Source organism: Lineus longissimus, chromosome 12, assembly GCF_910592395.1.
Source record: "Lineus longissimus chromosome 12, tnLinLong1.2, whole genome shotgun sequence".
Classification (NCBI taxonomy): Eukaryota; Metazoa; Nemertea; class Pilidiophora; order Heteronemertea; family Lineidae; genus Lineus; species Lineus longissimus.
Window position 1 is genome coordinate 477,885 of NC_088319.1, and position 18,090 is coordinate 495,974.

General features: G+C 39.4%; 1 protein-coding gene across 20 annotated transcripts in view; it reads left to right on the forward strand.

Moving 5' to 3' along the window:
* The window catches only part of LOC135496773 (agrin-like), a 149,911-nt gene that overhangs the window by 101,653 nt on the left and 30,168 nt on the right, over nucleotides 1–18,090 (forward strand). For 16 of the 20 annotated variants that reach the window (XR_010448719.1, XM_064786284.1, XM_064786266.1 and 13 more), the window contains 6 exons: nucleotides 7,090–7,184; nucleotides 9,980–10,021; nucleotides 12,376–12,490; nucleotides 13,358–13,579; nucleotides 14,021–14,032; nucleotides 16,947–17,073. Coding sequence is in view for 19 of the 20 variants with exons in the window: in XM_064786284.1 (XP_064642354.1) it covers nucleotides 7,090–7,184; nucleotides 9,980–10,021; nucleotides 12,376–12,490; nucleotides 13,358–13,579; nucleotides 14,021–14,032; nucleotides 16,947–17,073 (613 nt within the window). In the remaining variant the exon portion in view is untranslated. Of the gene's footprint in view, nucleotides 1–7,089; nucleotides 7,185–8,278; nucleotides 8,309–9,979; nucleotides 10,022–12,375; nucleotides 12,491–13,357; nucleotides 13,580–14,020; nucleotides 14,033–16,946; nucleotides 17,074–18,090 lie in introns of all 20 variants that reach the window. The other 4 variants (XM_064786270.1, XM_064786268.1, XM_064786273.1 and 1 more) reach the window with 4 other exon arrangements.

Sequence of the window (18,090 nt, forward strand, 5' to 3'; positions counted from 1 at the left end):
AGCCTACTTCTTTTCTTTAGATCTATATTCAGGTTACTGGCAAGTTGAGCTTGAGGCGGGCCTAGTTGTCACACAGCTTTTACAACTGAAAGTCTTGGTTTTTAATGAAATTTGATGCCGTTTGGATACACGAATGCTCCCTGTACATTTCAAAGGTTTATGTTGTTTGCAGAAAGTCATAAGAGGAAGGTTTTGAGGCATTTGACTTTTTTCATTGGGGGAGCAGGGATGTTTCCAAGCTTGAGCATCTTTTCTTGTCCAATCGAGATCTGCATTTAAAGGAGTGTCTAGCTTATCTTGATAACATCATTATTTTCTTGTTTCCTTTCATGATTTATTTCACGTATTCCTCTTGTTTCTTTTCTTCAGGTCAAGGTAGTGTATGGCATGATACAACTATACAAAAATCAGCGCTTCAAATAATATAAAATGGCTGCCGTCTGCACAAATTTCTTGTACTGATATGTTTGTAGTTTGTGTAACATAAAACAAGTTGCCTGAAAACTCATTTTAAAATTGTGTGTACAATGTTATTACATGGCATGCTTCTGCAAGTTTCTCTGCTCTGGATATAGCCATGTTCAATATCTTTGTATTTTTACTTACATCGTTTGACAAAAGCAGCATTTTAGCTCACCTTTCAGAATTCAAATCTGAAGGAAGAAAAAATTTCAAAGTCCAAATATTTTTTTCACTTGTTTTTTTCTGCTCAAAATGAAGAAACATCATCAGCCCCAAACAAATTTTGGCTTTGAAATTTTTTTCAGAATTTGAACTCGGGAATAAGTTCAACAATTTTGGCGGAAAAACCTAATCATGCATTTTGTCCCCGGATTTTCAACTTCACTAACGCGACCGCCCCGGTAACGCGACCATTCAACCTCGGTCCCATGAGTGGTCGTGTTTCCAAGGTTCCACTGAATTAGCATGAGACCAAATGGTTGTGGATTTACCTTTTTTTGGGAATGAATAAGATTGATGCATCATGTACTAAAAATGTCTTGCTTTTTACTGACTAAATGTTTCATAAATAAGCAAATGTTATCGCTGCGACCTTTGACAATTGTTGCTGTGATGAATAATCTTTTTATGCAGGTAAAACCAGTATCACTGGGAATGACATTGATCCCAGGTAAAAGTGATCACCAATTCTTGTTGCGGGCACCTCTGATGACCATTTGCAAGCGATAGATTTTTGTTGCATGCAGACACGTTTGCAGGTTACAGCAATGAGATCACTTTTTTACCATATTCCGTTCCTTGTGAGTTCTTGTGCATGTCATCCCAACTGTCACAGCAAGGGGTTAGGCCTGTCTCTGCTAAATGGATATCTAGCACATTTGTCTGTTCAGCGTAAATATTTGATGGGACAGTTCTCATAAAGATTTCACCACTGCTATTGCCAGGCTTCTGAAGTTCAGATATGGTTACTGATATCCTCAAGATGAACTTTTTATCATTGATGTGCTTGCATTCTTATGCTTTCAATATTTGATATGGTCTCCGTCTAATAGACGCCATGGCCGTCTTAAAGATGCATCACCAGCTAACCTTATTGTCTCCTTCATTATTGACAATCGGAGTGTTCTCCTGCCATGCAAATGTTCCACAAAATTCCATTTTTTTGGCACTTGAAAGGATATCTTCTACATTTCTGTTCCTTCTTCAAAGGGGGTAGCTTTACCCAACGTAATCCCTGTTTTTATGGAAATAGTCTTTGTCCGTGTGAATGAGGGTCAACTAAAATAACTACAGAACAGAACCTTTAGGAACAGTCCCATAGACGTCAGAACCTTTAGGAACAGTCCCATAGACGTCAGAACCTTTAGGAACAGTCCCATAGACGTCAGAACCTTTAGGAACAGTTCCATAGACGTCAGAACCTTTAGGAACAGTCCCATAGACGTCAGAAGCTTTAGGAACAGTCCCATAGACGTCAGAACCTTTAGGAACAGTCCCATAGACGTCAGAACCTTTAGGAACAGTCCCATAGACGTCAGAACCTTTAGGAACAGTCCCATAGACGTCAGAACCTTTAGAAACAGTCCCATAGACGTCAGAACCTTTAGAAACAGTCCCATAGACGTCAGAACCTCTAGAAACAGTCCCATAGACGTCAGAACCTTTAGGAACAGTCCCATAGACGTCAGAACCTTTAGGAACAGTCCCATAGACGTCAGAACCTTTAGGAACAGTCCCATAGACGTCAGAACCTTTAGGAACAGTCCCATAGACGTCAGAACCTTTAGGAACAGTCCCATAGACGTCAGAACCTTTAGGAACAGTCCCATAGACGTCAGAACCTTTAGGAACAGGCCCATAGACGTCAGAACCTTTAGGAACAGTCCCATAGACGTCAGAACCTTTAGGAACTGTCCCATAGACGTCAGAACCTTTAGGAACAGTCCCATAGACGTCAGAACCTTTAGGAACAGTCCCATAGACGTCAGAACCTTTAGGAACAGTCCCATAGACGTCAGAACCTTTAGGAACAGTCCCATAGATGTCAGAACCTTTAGGAACAGTCCCATAGATGTCAGAACCTTTAGGAACAGTCCCATAGACGTCAGAACCTTTAGGAACAGTCCCATAGACGTCAGAAGCTTTCCAAAGTCTCCTCGTCAGTTTTGTATCTGCATGAAACATTCCACCTGAATACAACCACGAGCAACACTAGACGCCAGGTACACACCCGTCACATGAACAACCATTACCCATAATTCACTGATGGCCTCCGCGGACAGTTGTTCCTGCATTATTTAGTGAGCGCGTTTTTATGGGTTTGTATTACTGACTTGCGTGCCTAATTAATAAATGGACGACGCGGTACACGGCATTCGGAATGGTCAATCAGGATGCGTTTCCCGTGATTATTCTATCACATTGTGATTTTATGGACATAAAATGTGGCTAATGTGTTTCTTGTACTGTCATGACTTGTGATGAGGATTTTATATGTTTGAAAGCATGCTCTGAAAGTTGTATGCTGTTCATGGAGCTGCACTGGATGCTGTAGTCAGTGTGATCAGCTACATGTTACGCTGCACAAAACACCTCCACACCTTCCAGAACAAATGTCTTGGGAAAATCTGCTGGATCTTTTAGCAAACAGGGTCAGCAATGCTGACCTACTCCAAAGAACAGAGGACACACGGCTTGTCGAGTGGTTCAGGCTCAAGTTTGCTGGGACATTGTGCCAAATGCCACAATATTCACTTCCGACGACCATAGCCCCATTGACAGCCAATGGTAAAAGAAAGGGTTGTCCAAAAGAGACCTGGTGCCGTCTGGTAGAAGGAGAGCTAAAAGCAGCTTGGTCTGTCCTGGAAAATCATCTACCAGGCTACCAAAGAAAGGAAGTGTGTTGAGACTGATAATGGAATAGTAGAACTTTAAACAAGGCAGATGTAAGTCAACCCCAGTCACCCTGATGAAGCCTAGAGGAGCAGAAATGCGCGTCGGTGGAGCAACACAAAAGCCCAATAATAGGAACCAGTGGACATTGTAAACTACAGTTACGATATCCAGTTTCACTTCCACTATATACTAAGACTGCCGATGAAAGCCTTATTTCCCTCGGAGACTGAAAGTAGACTAAGACTTACGTGGGTGTCACTATACTGCTCTGTTACAAGAGGATGGATCTCCTCTAGAATACCTATTGTGCTGACTTAACTGGTGGACGTCCCTTTCTTTCCAAAACCTTTGCTCTTTACAAATCTGCGTCCAACAACGTAAGCAGGTCGTGAAGGCTTTCTCTGCTGTGTTTGCTGACCTTCTCTCATCATTGGCCAGCAGTCTGAGGTGTTTTTTGAAAGGTCAACTACACTACGTTCTTCCCTGAATCCCTTCTGCATTGATATCGTGAGAAATATGATGAGGTCGTTGTATGTTTCCTTGTAAGGAGCATGGATAGCTGAGTGTGGTCGGGGATTTGACGTGGCCTAGTTTCATAGCTAATAATGCCAATCTTATCATTGGGGAACCATTCATGAACTTTTCCTGGGGATGCTGGTTTACAGCCTTCTTTCATATTTGGAATGATGAGATTTCTCCCTTGTAAAAACCACCACTTCTGAATTAAACATTTTGAATCCTCTTCAAATGAAAAGCTGGAGTTTGCCAATCTAAGCAAATCTTTAATCACGTCACGTTTTTACCAAACTTATAAATGGATTAAGAATATATAACACGATAAATTTGTTCAATTCAATATATTCCCAGCTACAATCGTGGTTGTCTCGCATTGATTCCACGTAAACTGAACATTCTGTATCGTGTTTCAGTTTTTCCTAAATAAGTATTCCCGTCGTACCTCATTATCCAGACTATCTTTTTCTAATCCCCTGTTGCCATCATCATCCTATTCATCTATTGTGCATTGCTTCGTCTTTTGTTGCCGATTTCTTTGATCAATATGGATATTTCCCTCCAAGTTCTTGTGGGATTACGCCCAACGTCAGAAGACCTGACTTCTTTTGTAGTTTGATTAATTAGATGCTGATGAAGGGGGAGGTGTGTTCCATGACCATATAAAGGAAGGCCACAGGCAGGAGCCAGTCACAAAAGCCTTTGAACGGTAGAATGTCAGTGACTGTGCGTTAATTGAGCCAAGTGACATTATTACCAGTAATTGAAAGTTAGAAAGGAGATTACTTTTAAAACATGACAGATACTTCCGGGAGTCAGTACATTATTATTTCTTTCTTGTTGTAAACGTCTGGCAGGTTAGTGTCTTGCCCCTGGTGGGTCTATTTACGTCGCGCCATTCTGTAAAGTTACTGCCTAATGGAAATGTCTTTCCTTAACAATGACATGGTGTAATTGGGATGACGATCATAAAAGCTGGAAGAGGAGTGACATTAAAGGCATACTCATTAAAGTTTACAATCTTTTTATGGTTTTTGATGATGAAATATCATAAGGAGTGGTAAATTGACAAATACACACCGAGAAAAATGACTACACCAGCTTCGAATAAGACATTCTGCAACACAGTACAGTGGAACCCCGGTAACACGACCACTCATGGGACCGAGGTTGAATGGTCGTGTTAACGGGGTGGTCGTGTTAATAAAGTTAAAAATCCCAGGACAAAATGCAAGATTACGTTTTTCCGCCAAAATTGTTGAACTTATTCATAAGTTCAAAATTCTGAAAATTTTTAAAGCCAAATTTTTTTGGGGGGCTAATGATATTTCTTCGTTTTGAGCAGAAAAAAAAAACAAGTGAAAAAAATATTTGGACTTTTCATCCTTCAGATTTGAATTTTGTCATCACTTCAAAATTCTGAAAAATCTGTTTAGAAAGAAGGCTGGGAAGGCAGGTTTCTTATGACTACTTTTACAAGCTACAATATCAGCAGTGACCACCCGTCAGAAAAGATCCATGTAAGGGAAATTGACAATGCATTAATGTGGAGTCCTGTTAGTTCTTCGATGACCATTAAAGGCTAATAGAAGTATCTGGTGTGGTGGATTGGAAGTGCTGGTCAGGGGTATGATGTTATTATTGAACGATTGGGGCAATAAAGCTATTTGTTACAAGTTACGCTTTTGGTCTTGAAGGTGACTGGTGAAGAGCCATCAAATTTATGAGACCAAAGGGCTCTGTCACGTAAAGAAACTCATTCACAGATGAATGAGCTTTCGAGAGCTCAAGCTCCAGCTCCGGACTCCAGCTCTTGTGCTTCAGACCTGCTCTCTTATGAAGAATATGGAGAGGAATACTGGCCAGTGGACACCTCCCTGACCACAAAGCTCTGGGGCTTTGTGGCTCCAGACCTGTTTCCTGATGTAGAATAGAGGAGAATACTGGTCAAAGCACACCTGCCTGACCACAAAGCTCTGGGACTCTGTGTTAGAACTCTCTAGGACAGCTGACTTTGTTACCGAAAGACTGACTTACTGTCTGGCCTGCATCTCAAAAGTTCCAAATGTTGGAAGAATAAGATAAAGAAGACCACAGCAGACTGAGGTTTATAATTCGCCAGAGATATTCAGCTAAAGCTTAAAATTATAAGATAGTAATTATAAGTGTGCCAGTACCAACCGAGAATCGAACCAGGGACCTTAGAGATGACACACGCTGATGTTTCCACTGTTCCTCTCCAACAGCCCAACCAACCTCTTCAGTTTCAAAACGATTTCTCATGAATCCCATGTCATCATGTCGCGGCAGATGATTGAGGTTCTTCGGTCTCCTTCAAGCGCGATGAAGAACTACTTCAGATCTTAATTTGTCTTGAATTTCACATTTTGTTTGAACATTTCAATCAGGGAAGCATGAGGCCAGCAAAGAAGGCTGGGGTAAATTACTTTTTGCTTCTTGGCCATTTCTCTTTGTAAGTGTGTTAAGTTTTGGTTTTAAATAGAGTGACTGTTGGTTGTCGGGTTCAGCAAATTACTGTGTTTTGCTGCTATATGCTATGATTGCCTTTTCTAGCCTTTCTTAACTTGATATCAAATAGAAGAAACAAGAAATATGCCAGCCATGGCTCGTTAAGACCTGCTTAGAGTAACCAGTCTGGTTACCCTAAGAGATCGGTAATTAACCCCTGGCCACTTCATGCTAAAACGGATGATAATATCACACCACATTTATTGGAAACATCCAAGTTCCACACAGCAGCCGAGGTTCAAGGACACTTGACGCGCACTTGGTGTGTTAGCCATCGCTGCTAACATAGTTGGTTGCCACTTCAAGGATAATTAGCATGTCAGCATTGTGGTATGCGGAAGCTTTGAACTTTTAGCCCGAATGGTTTTAAGTGCTTTAACCATTTCACTCGTGTTCATGTTAGCAGTGCTGGGGTTTGTTCGTGAAAGCTTGTGTCGAATGGTTTGTTGGAAAGGGGAAGAAAACTTAAGGTCAAGGACATGGTCATGGTCAGTGAAGATCAAGGTCATCTCAAGGTCAAGGACAACATGGCAGACAAGTAATGACAACCAACATGTTCGAGATTCTTCCCATAACTTTTATCACAACTTCCATTTTCCCAACTTGGTAATAATCATTGTTGTATTTCAAGATATTTTTGTCTAAAACATTTAATTCCTAATTAACCCTTTCCTCTCTCTTTCTTTCCAGATGGCTGTGAAAATGTTCGCTGTGACTTCTTCTCGATCTGCCAGAGTGATGAAAAGGGCGGTGGAAAGTGTGTCTGTCCCGAAAGCTGCATACAGGTAGATGCTGCCACCTATAGCTATTGTAGTCAAACAAATTGGTTGAAAACGCAGAGTACGACACTAGCACAATATACACAGCACCAAATCAGACAGCGTAAAATGCTATGATCAGTCCAGGCTCAGATATCGGCCTTTGACAAATTTGGCATGTTGGCCTGTCTGGTTTTGAACGGATGTCCTTGCTTCTTGTTGCTGTAACTAAGCAAAGCCTTGACTGTTGTTTAAATGTTGGATTTGGTGCTGCGTATTTTGGTTCCAATACAGACACCACCTCCACAGCATCACTGCATGATCAGCATCAGAAACATTGTGTTCACAACTATTTAATCAAAACCTAGTGCATGAGAGTGAATCGGCCAGCATTCCTCGGCAATAGATTTTATTTTGCTCCCGTAATTGCATGGTGACATTGAATTATGCATGGAAACAAATGATACACAAAATTTATTTTCATCGCATGGAGTTTTAAAGTTTTATCAATTTAGTTGTGCATGACAGCTTGCACAACAGTTTGTCAAGAGTACATGTAACTTGCATATCATTTTGAATGCACTTTTGTGATAGATCCCCGGGCTAGTTTATAGTAAGATTGCTTCTGGACGCTTTCTCAAGATGTATTGGTACATTAGCCAAGAAATCCAGAGAAAACGTTAGAAACAATCTAAATTCATAGAAGTCTATTACCCGCTGTGACCCAATAGAACTTACAAACATTAGCAAAATGTACATCCATTTCATCGTGATTATAGCCCCAACTAGTTCCAAAGTTACTTCCCAAGAAACTAGACGTCCTTGTTTTGTACTGAATGCTGCATCTTGGATGGATATTATTTCACATTTGTTAGAGAATGTGCCACCAGGGGGCATAGTTAGTCCTGAAAACTAGGGTGCCCAGTGCGTAAAGGTCATGTAAAGGGCGACTTGAAAGGAGCGAATGTGTATATCGGAAAGAAATGATTTGCTGGGTACATGTACCATGTTTTGAATACTGCAGAGCATGAAATTGATTTTGCAGACAAAATCTGCCGAAACATTATTTTGGTGAGCCCCCTGGTGGTGACAATTCGCATCATATTTGTCTCAATTCTTAGATTCCAGGATATGCAGGCCTTGACATCGAGGTAGACATGATTTCCGTTTGAAATCCGTCAACGTTTCGTTTGAAATCTGTCAAAGTTTTGTTCTGTTTTGTTCTGACCAACTTTCATTCTAAAAAGGGGACTTACTGGTGAATTCATATGCCAAAAGGGCACACAATCCATGGGCTGGTCCTCCTTAAAATTTGACCATCCAGTTTAAGGGGTGACCCAAGTTGGCCTTTGTTTTTATGTGGCCCTTCTTTTACTCATATTCCAGTGGCCATTGACTTTCAGACAAGAAGTTAATGAAATGTCACTTTTTGCAAGCTAGAAATAAGGTTTTATCAGTGGCATTGCTTTGAAGCAGGTGATGTGAGGCTTATCCTATCCTCATCAGAAAAAGTATTGAACAGATTTGGTATTTGTCTCTGAAGGACTGATCCAACCAGAGTGGTTTTCCACCTTAGTTGCATGTCTAAGTGAAATCATACTCAGTGATTTGGTGTTTGTTTAAAAACAATAATGATTGGTGCCTTTTGATGATACATCTACCACCCACCACCGGTGCTACCTGGTCATTTGAAATACCAAATACCCGCTGAAACTAAGCTTAGCTTTGCCATGGCAGCGACAGAAAGGAAACTCCTCTGGTGAGATTAGTCAATTTTAAGGGACAAAAACAGATAAAGGCAGTTTGACCACTTTCACAAGTTTCGATTTGACCAAGTTGTGATTTTGAGATTTTTAAAATTTTGAACGGTTTTGGTCTTTTTGAGATTTTTGGAAATTTTTGTGATTTTGAGATTTTTGACAGTTTTGGTCATTTTGAGATTTTTGGAAATTTTTGTGATTTTGAGATCTTGGACAAGTTTGGTCTTTTTGAGATTTTTGAGCTATTTTTGAGATTTTTGAGATTTTTGGAAATTTTTGTGGTTTTGAGATTTTGGACAGTTTTGGTCATTTTGAGATTTTTGGAAATTTTCTGATTTTGAGATTTTGAAAATTTTGAACGGTTTTGGTCTTTTTGAGATTTTTGGAAATGTTGGTCATTTTGAGATTTTGAAAATTTTTGAGCTATGCACCTGATTCAGTTGCCAGTAAGTCTCCTTGGACCTTCAACTAACTAGGCCCTCTTCTTAAGTAATCGTCAACTCTGTGGTTAGTTCTTTCACCAACAACACTACATCACGCACCCACGTTGTACAGTCCCTCTCTGCACACAGAACAATTCTATCCCGGGATAAAACAACTTCTTTAGTGTATGGTTCAGATTATATGATTTGAAATTATCAAATGGTATAAAGATGTATGTTAAGCATAGCATCCAGACCACAGACATGTGATTTGTATTGCAGCACACAAAGTGTTAGCCTGCAATAAAAGTTACATAGTCTTCCCTGCGTATGGTTTACCTAACACCCCTTCTTCTAATGATGTTTATTCCTGGTGCCAAAGTACTCTCATTTTCCCGATTACACAAATGAACCAGCCTAAAGTGCTGTTTATGATTTCGTGTAGCAGAAAGTTTAAAATAAGTTCTGAACACGTGACACAACATGCCAGAGATGTATAACATAGGCCTATCTAGGGAACCAAAATCTGCAAAGAAAAAACTTTTACTTCAACAAACATCATAAGGTTCAAACTCTTGGCCTTGCGACTATGGGTGATTGAGTGTAACTGCTGTTTTGACCAAAGACCACAATCTTTCAGGATGAATACGACTTCTACTTTACTAAAATTGAACAGCCTTTTGTAAGTTGACAACTATCCTCTTCTTCATCTTAATAACCTTAGATCGCATGACCTTGCTTTCATAATCAATTTGGACTAATAGCAATTTAACTGCATTGGGTGTTCAAAATATGCTGTACAATTTGGAATTGAAGCGAATGGGCCGCTTAATTGAGAGTAACGGCGGGATTCACAAAATAATTGCCGTTGCTCTCGGTGGAAATATATGCTATTGGCACCCAGGCTTCACAAAAAAGAGATTTTGATTCCAGAAAGTGTCTTCAGCAAGAATCGGTCAACTGCAATGGATATTAAACACACTGATGACTGGCTTTACCAGAAGAGGAGCAAAAGTGACAAAAATCTCTATTTGGCGGGCCCCTTAGGCACCTATTCCATAGAGCTATACCCTATACTATACTATACGCGAACAATAGTTTCATGGTCATGCACCCTTTGTGAAGCCATTGTTCGCGTATAGTGTAGTATACCGTATACCTCTATGGAATAGGTGCCTTATGGGTGGGTCCCTTATGGGTGGGGCCCCTTATGGGCGGGCCCCTCATGGGCGGGGCCCCTTATGTCTTCATTTAATTCGCCTGTTGATGTGAATATTTGCACTTTCAGTTGTACAGTGTTTTCAAGCCCTGTATAAGTTAACAAATCTGCAAATAACTGGTTCTCAAATAATGTCAATTTTAGGAACTCCATCTTAACAACCCAAAGCTCCTTCCATGAAGAAATAAATGCTTTCCGAGACCAATTTTAACCTGTATAAACATGCATAATCAATAACTATTAAATTCAATAGACTTCCTCAACGAAAATCTTTAACCTCCTAACAATCAAATTCATTGATAATTTTGAAACCATCACTCAAAAGTATTTTCAGAAGAAAATTTGCAAAAACCTTTTTTCAGCTGAGTGCCAGGCCCTTGGGCCTCTTGTTTTGTTGGCCATGACTTCTCCCTGTATTTTTAACCCCCCCCCCCCCATGAAATCTTGTGGATGCTCATGGTACAAATACAATGAATTCAATTCGGAATTCCTGTCACTTAACCCAATAAATCTCGTTCTAAATCGTCCATTAAAATTTGATGAGCCCTGGCTGTCTTTTTGCCGGCAAACATAAATATCAGTATTTCGAATTAATTCTATAATGGCTGTCTGATGGGAATAAAGTGCTCTTAAATTCCGTTAAATTATTCATGTGCGTAATTCTGGTTCAGAGGACGAGTCCCTGGATACGTGATCAAATTTGTGTCTTGAAATTCAAGTAAATCATAGGAACATTACAAACGTGCCATAAATGTGGATTTTAGATTTGCAATAGGCCCTTTGCCAGATACGCCGGTACCACCTAGGGTCCGCAGACCAACAAATCTGGAAAAGGGCCTATTGTAGGGGATGTAGCTGATATAAGCCTCCTTTTGTGTCAGAAATATCTTTGAAACTGACCAAAAAGTGATTCAGAAGTCTTTGGAATTAACTACAACATACATGTATGCATTTCACATCATAAACAAAAACAAAATTTCCTTTAATTATCACCTTGATTTTAACCCTTTAGCTGCAAAGGCCGGGGTCCTTTCAAAAGCTATCCTAATACTATTAGTGTCTATCGATTAGTTGGCGATTCTGAGACCTCTAAAATTATCTTTATCACAAACTCTGACTCAAATATTGTTTTTCCATTTTAGTTCAAATGATCATAACATCATAAATTGACTTAACATATCAAACCGTTTAGGCTGAAAATACCATATATTCTTTGTAACTGATATATGTGACTAGGTGTACCTATAACTCCTTGATACCTGTCCCTTCCATGTATCCTGTACCTGTCCTGTTTAAGTCAACCTGTCCTGTAAAGTCAACCTGTCCAGTTTAAATCCTTAATCCCTCCCATCCCATCCCGTCCACATCTAATGTCTGTTTAAACATGAGTTATAACTTGTAACATCTCTTTCAGTTAACAAGCAGTTTCGATGCCCCTAAATTTGCTTAAACACATTTGTTAAACTCTTTCACAACAGAATGTTTTGAACACTCAGATTCATTGCAGAATATGTCCTGAAATCTGCTTATTTTTGGCATTTTGAGAAAAATATGGAAAAAGCTAGGAATTTTAGTTCAGATTGCATGCTACGATTGTAGATTTATGAAAGGAATAATCACAGCTTGTCCTGTCAGTGGTGTGGAACATATAGCAAGGAAGTTGCTGACATTTCAACATTTTGCGACAATGATAACTAACGCAGTATGAGATTAAAATCTTCTTAAATGTTTCCAATTAAGTCAGGTTTAGTGCGTACGTTTGATATCCGTTGATAACGTCATGCAGATTTCCAGCAGAGTGATATGATTTCTTTCAGGTTGATGCCAAAGTGTGTGGCAGTGATGGCGCCACCTATCAGAATGAGTGCCAACTGAAAGTGACGTCATGTCGGAAACAGAAGTTCATCATGGTTGCTTCATATGGTCCATGCGGTAAGTGAAAAGTCAATGAAAAAGTTTGAAGTATCTCGAAAGATTGAGTAATGCTGGGGCTGGTCTGTTGTTTCAATACCCAAAAGTCCATGTTAATTCAATATTTGCCCAACACCACCCTACTCAGGAGTATCACATATTCGAGTTGGATGTATTCACTGCCCAGGACTTGCAGACATATTTGGCAACCCCTGCCAGCTTGGTGCCAATTTAATGCTGGGAGGGGAGAAGGATTAACTGCCTATTCACGGACACAAAGACATAACCCTGGTTGTCTTGCCAATAGTCGAACCCATCACCACCTGATTATGGGTCCAGTGCTTCAACCACTGAACCACTGATCTCCCCATACCAGTAGTGTTTGTACCTTTCGACTGCACCATCAATTCTGACAGAAGGTTATAATTTGCCCCGAAAGGGTTGATCAATGACGCTAAAATATAGATTACAGTCTCACTGCTGTTGGCGAACACTCTCAAGTTCCAGCAGATCTATCATTTATTTAGTATTTTCCCAATATCATCATTGCTTTGGCGACCACAGTCCCATAATTCCATCAGGGGTAATATGATTAGCGAATATCTACTATTCCTGGGAAACTGAAAAGATTTGGAAAATGCTCTTAAGGGGATTGTCTTTTTCGGAGAGCGGAGGTAGACCATAAATAGGCCGAGATGTTTGGCAGACACTCATATGGACCAAAAAGTGCCAAAATAAAGAAAAGTCAAAATTAGGTGGTATACACTACTGTCATGACTATCCAAGTCCTACACAAAGCCCTTTCCTTGCAGCAAAAGCAAAAGAAAAATATTTTCAGTGATAACACCTCTATCATTTATGATATCAATTTTCTGATAATTCCTTCAGACCAATGTGCTGGTATCAAATGTCCTACCGGCGCCCGCTGTGAGAATGGTGAATGTGTCTGTGAGCAGTTCTGCCCTGAGAGATACAGTCCGATCTGCGGCAGTGACGGGCAAACATACATGAACGAATGTGTTCTGAAACGGACGGCTTGTTTACGGAATACGGACATTGAGGTCAGGCAGAATGGAGATTGCGACATTGATGGCTGGTCAGGGTCTGGAGGTGAGTCGAGATCACTGGTAACAATTGGGGGCCCTAATGGGGCAATGACAGAGTTGCTCTGGCCTGTTATTAGATTTCAAAAATTTCTTTTGAGAATTTTTTTCAGGTGCGGTTTGAATTTCTGCAATAACTGCAGGAATTGCAAAAAAGGCAGGTTGAAAGCATTAGATTTCTGAAGAAAGTGATTGACTTTTACTCTGAAAATGACATCATTAGATGTGTTCTTGCATCCTGAATGATGCCAATTTTTGTCAAGTTCGGTTACCAAAACTTTTCAGTCAAAAGAAATTGTGATGTTGGGATGGATTATTTTCGAAATTTTTTCTAATTTTTTTTAGTCTTTTCAACGTACTTATAAAATCTGTGAGATCTTCATTTTTTGGCATCATAGCTTTTCACAATGAAGATCCAATAATTAATGATATATCAATCTAATTGTAGGGAAAGCGCCAAGTAAGGGCAGTTTTATTTTCATTATTGTACACAAATTGTTGGCACTTTGGGAACTGAGGAAATTTACAAGTAACAAAACAAGGTTTTTATTGGAAAAAGTAAAACGAAATAAGTGCTTTAAACGAGTCCCAATGTGGACACTGTCTTGCTTATCTGCACACCCTTTGTCGTCATCTGAATCAGTTTGGCCATGGAGGTATTATTACCTCCATGGTTTGGCTGAACTTTTCTGTTTCCGAATTACTGAAAATTTCCTTGGTCCAACTAGCGTTATAATCCACATGTACAAAAACCGGGAAATTTTCATTCACATTTTATTTTCACATTAATCTGGTATCAAAGTGAACAAAATGGTTGAAAAAGTCATCAGTTTGATATTGTCCGCCTCAAAAATATACCATTCCAAAATTTGGCAAAAAGTGAAAAATTTCACCATTTTTATTTTAGGAGATAATAAAATGTCTTTTTTTTAAATTTAAATTTTCATGAAATGTGGTTATATGTGAAAATTTGTGAAAATAACATGTTTTGGAAAACTCCTGTTTTCCAGTATCTGCAGTGTATGTTCACTAAGAGACGCCGATATCATCCTAAGAATTGTATCTCAATATATATTTCTATTTGTACCTCTTTCCCATCTTTGGTGTCCTTACTTGTTGTTGTTGGCAGTTTGTAGTTACGTGAATTGTAGGATCCGGCAATTTGGTATAAAGATATTGTTTTTGCATGGTTGGAATGACCCATTGGTTTTTTTGGTGACGAATTGGCAGTTCCTGAAAAATTATATCTTTGAACTTCAACCTTTCCCTGTGAGCAGAGGTGCCATGCACCGGCCATCCCTCGCAGAGGTGGCATGCACCGGCCATCCCTCGCAGAGGTGGCATGCACCGGCCATCCCTCGCAGAGGTGGCATGCACAGATCATCCCTCGTAGAGGTGGCACACACTAAGTATCCCTCGCAGAGGTGGCACGCATTGAGTATCCCTTGTAGAGGTGGCACGCACATCAGCCTTGGCCAACAGTTCCCGGGTTGTGGACTGGTGCTATGATTCGTTTTTTGTGACCGGCCCAGTTGGCGAACTACTTATTAAGCTCTTAAAATCCTTTTGAGCTTTAGATGTTAATGTTGATTTTACTGCCTGAATCCTGGCACAATCCCGCTTGTACAGTTTTTATTTATCTTTACTTCATGCATATCAGAGCATAGGAATAGTATGTTTAAATTTCTCCAGTTTTAGACCTCCGCTCTTTGGAATATTTAAGCATTGGAGTGGTTATGTGCGAGTGTGTTGCTGTCAGAACACTTGATATTTCCCATGCCAGTAGTTTATTAGTCCTGAAAACGTTTTTTCGGCGATGCAAGTGCTTTTGTTAGGATTTGAATAAAAATGACTGTATTGCACGTGAAATTGTTTCTATGAACAATTATTTATCATGAGGGCTTTTACCATTTGCTAAAATAGACCACCAGAGCATAATGATTTACACCCCTGCATGTTGTGACCACCAAAATTTAAAATTAATGTGATGTTTCACACTGCATGCTGTTTTCGTGTTGTCGTTATATTTCTGTTCAAACACTAATGCCGTCAGAAGTGTTGAGCTTCAGTGCCCATCCGCCACAAGTGCATTCTTTAGAGTAAAAACATCTCATCGTAAAAGGTGTTTTAAGATGCATCACAAAACCAACGCAAATATTCTACCGATTGATTGAGTTCACTTGTTGATGTACAAGTGGAAAGCACTCCACATTTGAACTCTTATTGATATATTTGTGTCGGCTGGCAGAAGTTGGTGCTATATTTGTCCCCGTTAGTCACTGTTGGCCCTTTTCAGCCAGAACCCATGAATTTTATATCATGAATCATTATATCCAATCTTAGACCCTCTGTGTAATTAGTTCACTATTTTGTCATTGAATGCCACTTCATACTTAAAGATTTCAATGTCCACATCATCATTAGGTTTAATAATTTATCCTAAAATGTGCGCTTCTGATAATTTTGATAAACATGTTGAAAATTTCTTTGAGAATGTTTTGAAATATTTAGAGCATGCTGATTGGCTGGCTGTTTGATATGGCGTTACCAACTTTTGAAATTCCTCCTCTGGCTGTTCTGTTAAACCTACTTCCTCCCTCTAGATTTAGGGATCAGACAAAAAATGCAACCAAGGTTTTAATATAATATTCTGTTTAGAAATTTGGTGTCAACCCATAAAAATCTTAAGACTTATGCTGGTCAACTTGCAAAACTGGAAACCATGCTCAAACTTCTTGGTTCATGTTTTTATCAAAATAGACATCTAAAGTTCGACCACATCAACTTGTTTGTCTGGTCCAATGAACTTGGGATATCGAGATTTCTCTTTCTCTCAATTGTGGCCTGGGCATTACTTACCCCTAATGGTAATTAAAATATATCATACTGCGTTAGAAAAGCTGTTCTCTTCCAGTCATTGTGGGACTTGGGTAAAACCTGCCAGTAACCACATTTTAGATCAAATATGAAAAATGACTCAATTCAAAGTGGGAACCATGCTATAGCTTCTTCAAAACAGACATGGAAGCTCATTGGAATCAACCTTTTTATCCATTCCAACAAAGTTGTACTGATATTGGGATGTTCTTTCTCTCGGTTGTGGTCAGGGCATTACCTAGTCCAAATGGTTATTGAACAATACCACACTGTGTTAGAAAAGCGGTTCTCTTCTGGTCATCGTGAGACAGGGTTTAAACTTGCCAGTAACCACGTTTTAGATCAAGTCTGAAAATACATTTGTTTCTTTCTCTAAGCAATTGACACCAGTTAGAAGCATGATTTTTAAGGGTTGACAAACAATACCAAATAGTGTTTATTTGTTTATTTTCCAACCTGCATGATTTCATTGCTGATAAAACGGAATTTGTTTCTAGATTTCCAATCCTCAGGGACGGACGTTTGCGACGAGGAATCTTGCCGGTTTGGTGGTGTTTGTAAAAATGATGCTGACGCAGAAGGAACCAATGGCTGTGTGTGTAACTTCAGCTGCCAGGACGAAAGGTACGAATTTTATTATTATTTGCGACATCTGATATTTCATTTCATTCAAACGGATATCTACCTGAAGCTTTTATTTGGTCAGTCATCCCAAATGAAATAAGAGAATACAGTGACTAATTGAACTTTTCAATCCCGATAGTTTTTTAGGCCACCTGATGTATAACAGGTGCTTGACTGTTGATATCCCTCCCCTTGACTTATATATAACATTCTTGTTAAATATGATACTGATTCCACTATTGGTGGTGTGCTTGGGTATCAAAAGCCTAATAACAGAAAGTTCCCTCCATCGTTAGACCTCTCTGTCATCTCCTTTCCTCATCAGCTGTGGGATAACCAGGATTATCAAAACTGCTCTCAAACAATAAGATACTGCACTAGGAACTTATTCATAAGTAGCTCCAGTTTGTCATCACTCCTTGGTAATTTTTTCTGAATTCTTGTTAGATTGAAAATTGCTGGGTTTCTAGTTTTGTAAGTAGAGAGTGATCATGTCAGTTTCATGTAGTGGTCCATTTTCTTCGCTCACGAAACACATTGTGATGTATGTTCACTTGCATTTGATATTAAAGGAATTGTGAATTCATTCATTCACAATTCTTCTCTTATGATAGCACTTATTACCTTTCTAATTGTTTAGTGGGGTGTGGGGAGGAGGGGGTCAGCTGATTAAACTTAGACATCGGTAAGGGACAGTGAGAGCAGTAGTTCATCACTTGGTTAATCTCATCACTTTCTCAAAGGAATGCTCTTCAAAAGACACTGAAGGAATTATTAAAGTGCCTTTATGCAACCTTTTGAAAACTAATTTTCATTTTTATTTGATCATTCCCCTCCAACACTTTAGTAGGAGGGCCTTGTCATATTGTGTCGCAAAGGTAAAGCATCACCTTTACCCACCATGAACCAGTTTTATGTCAGCTATCTAGAAGAGGCTTAGCATTTCATGTTAATGCTATTAGTCAGTAAAAACGATTTTGTCTTTACGATCTTTATGATTGAAAATACATCAATTTA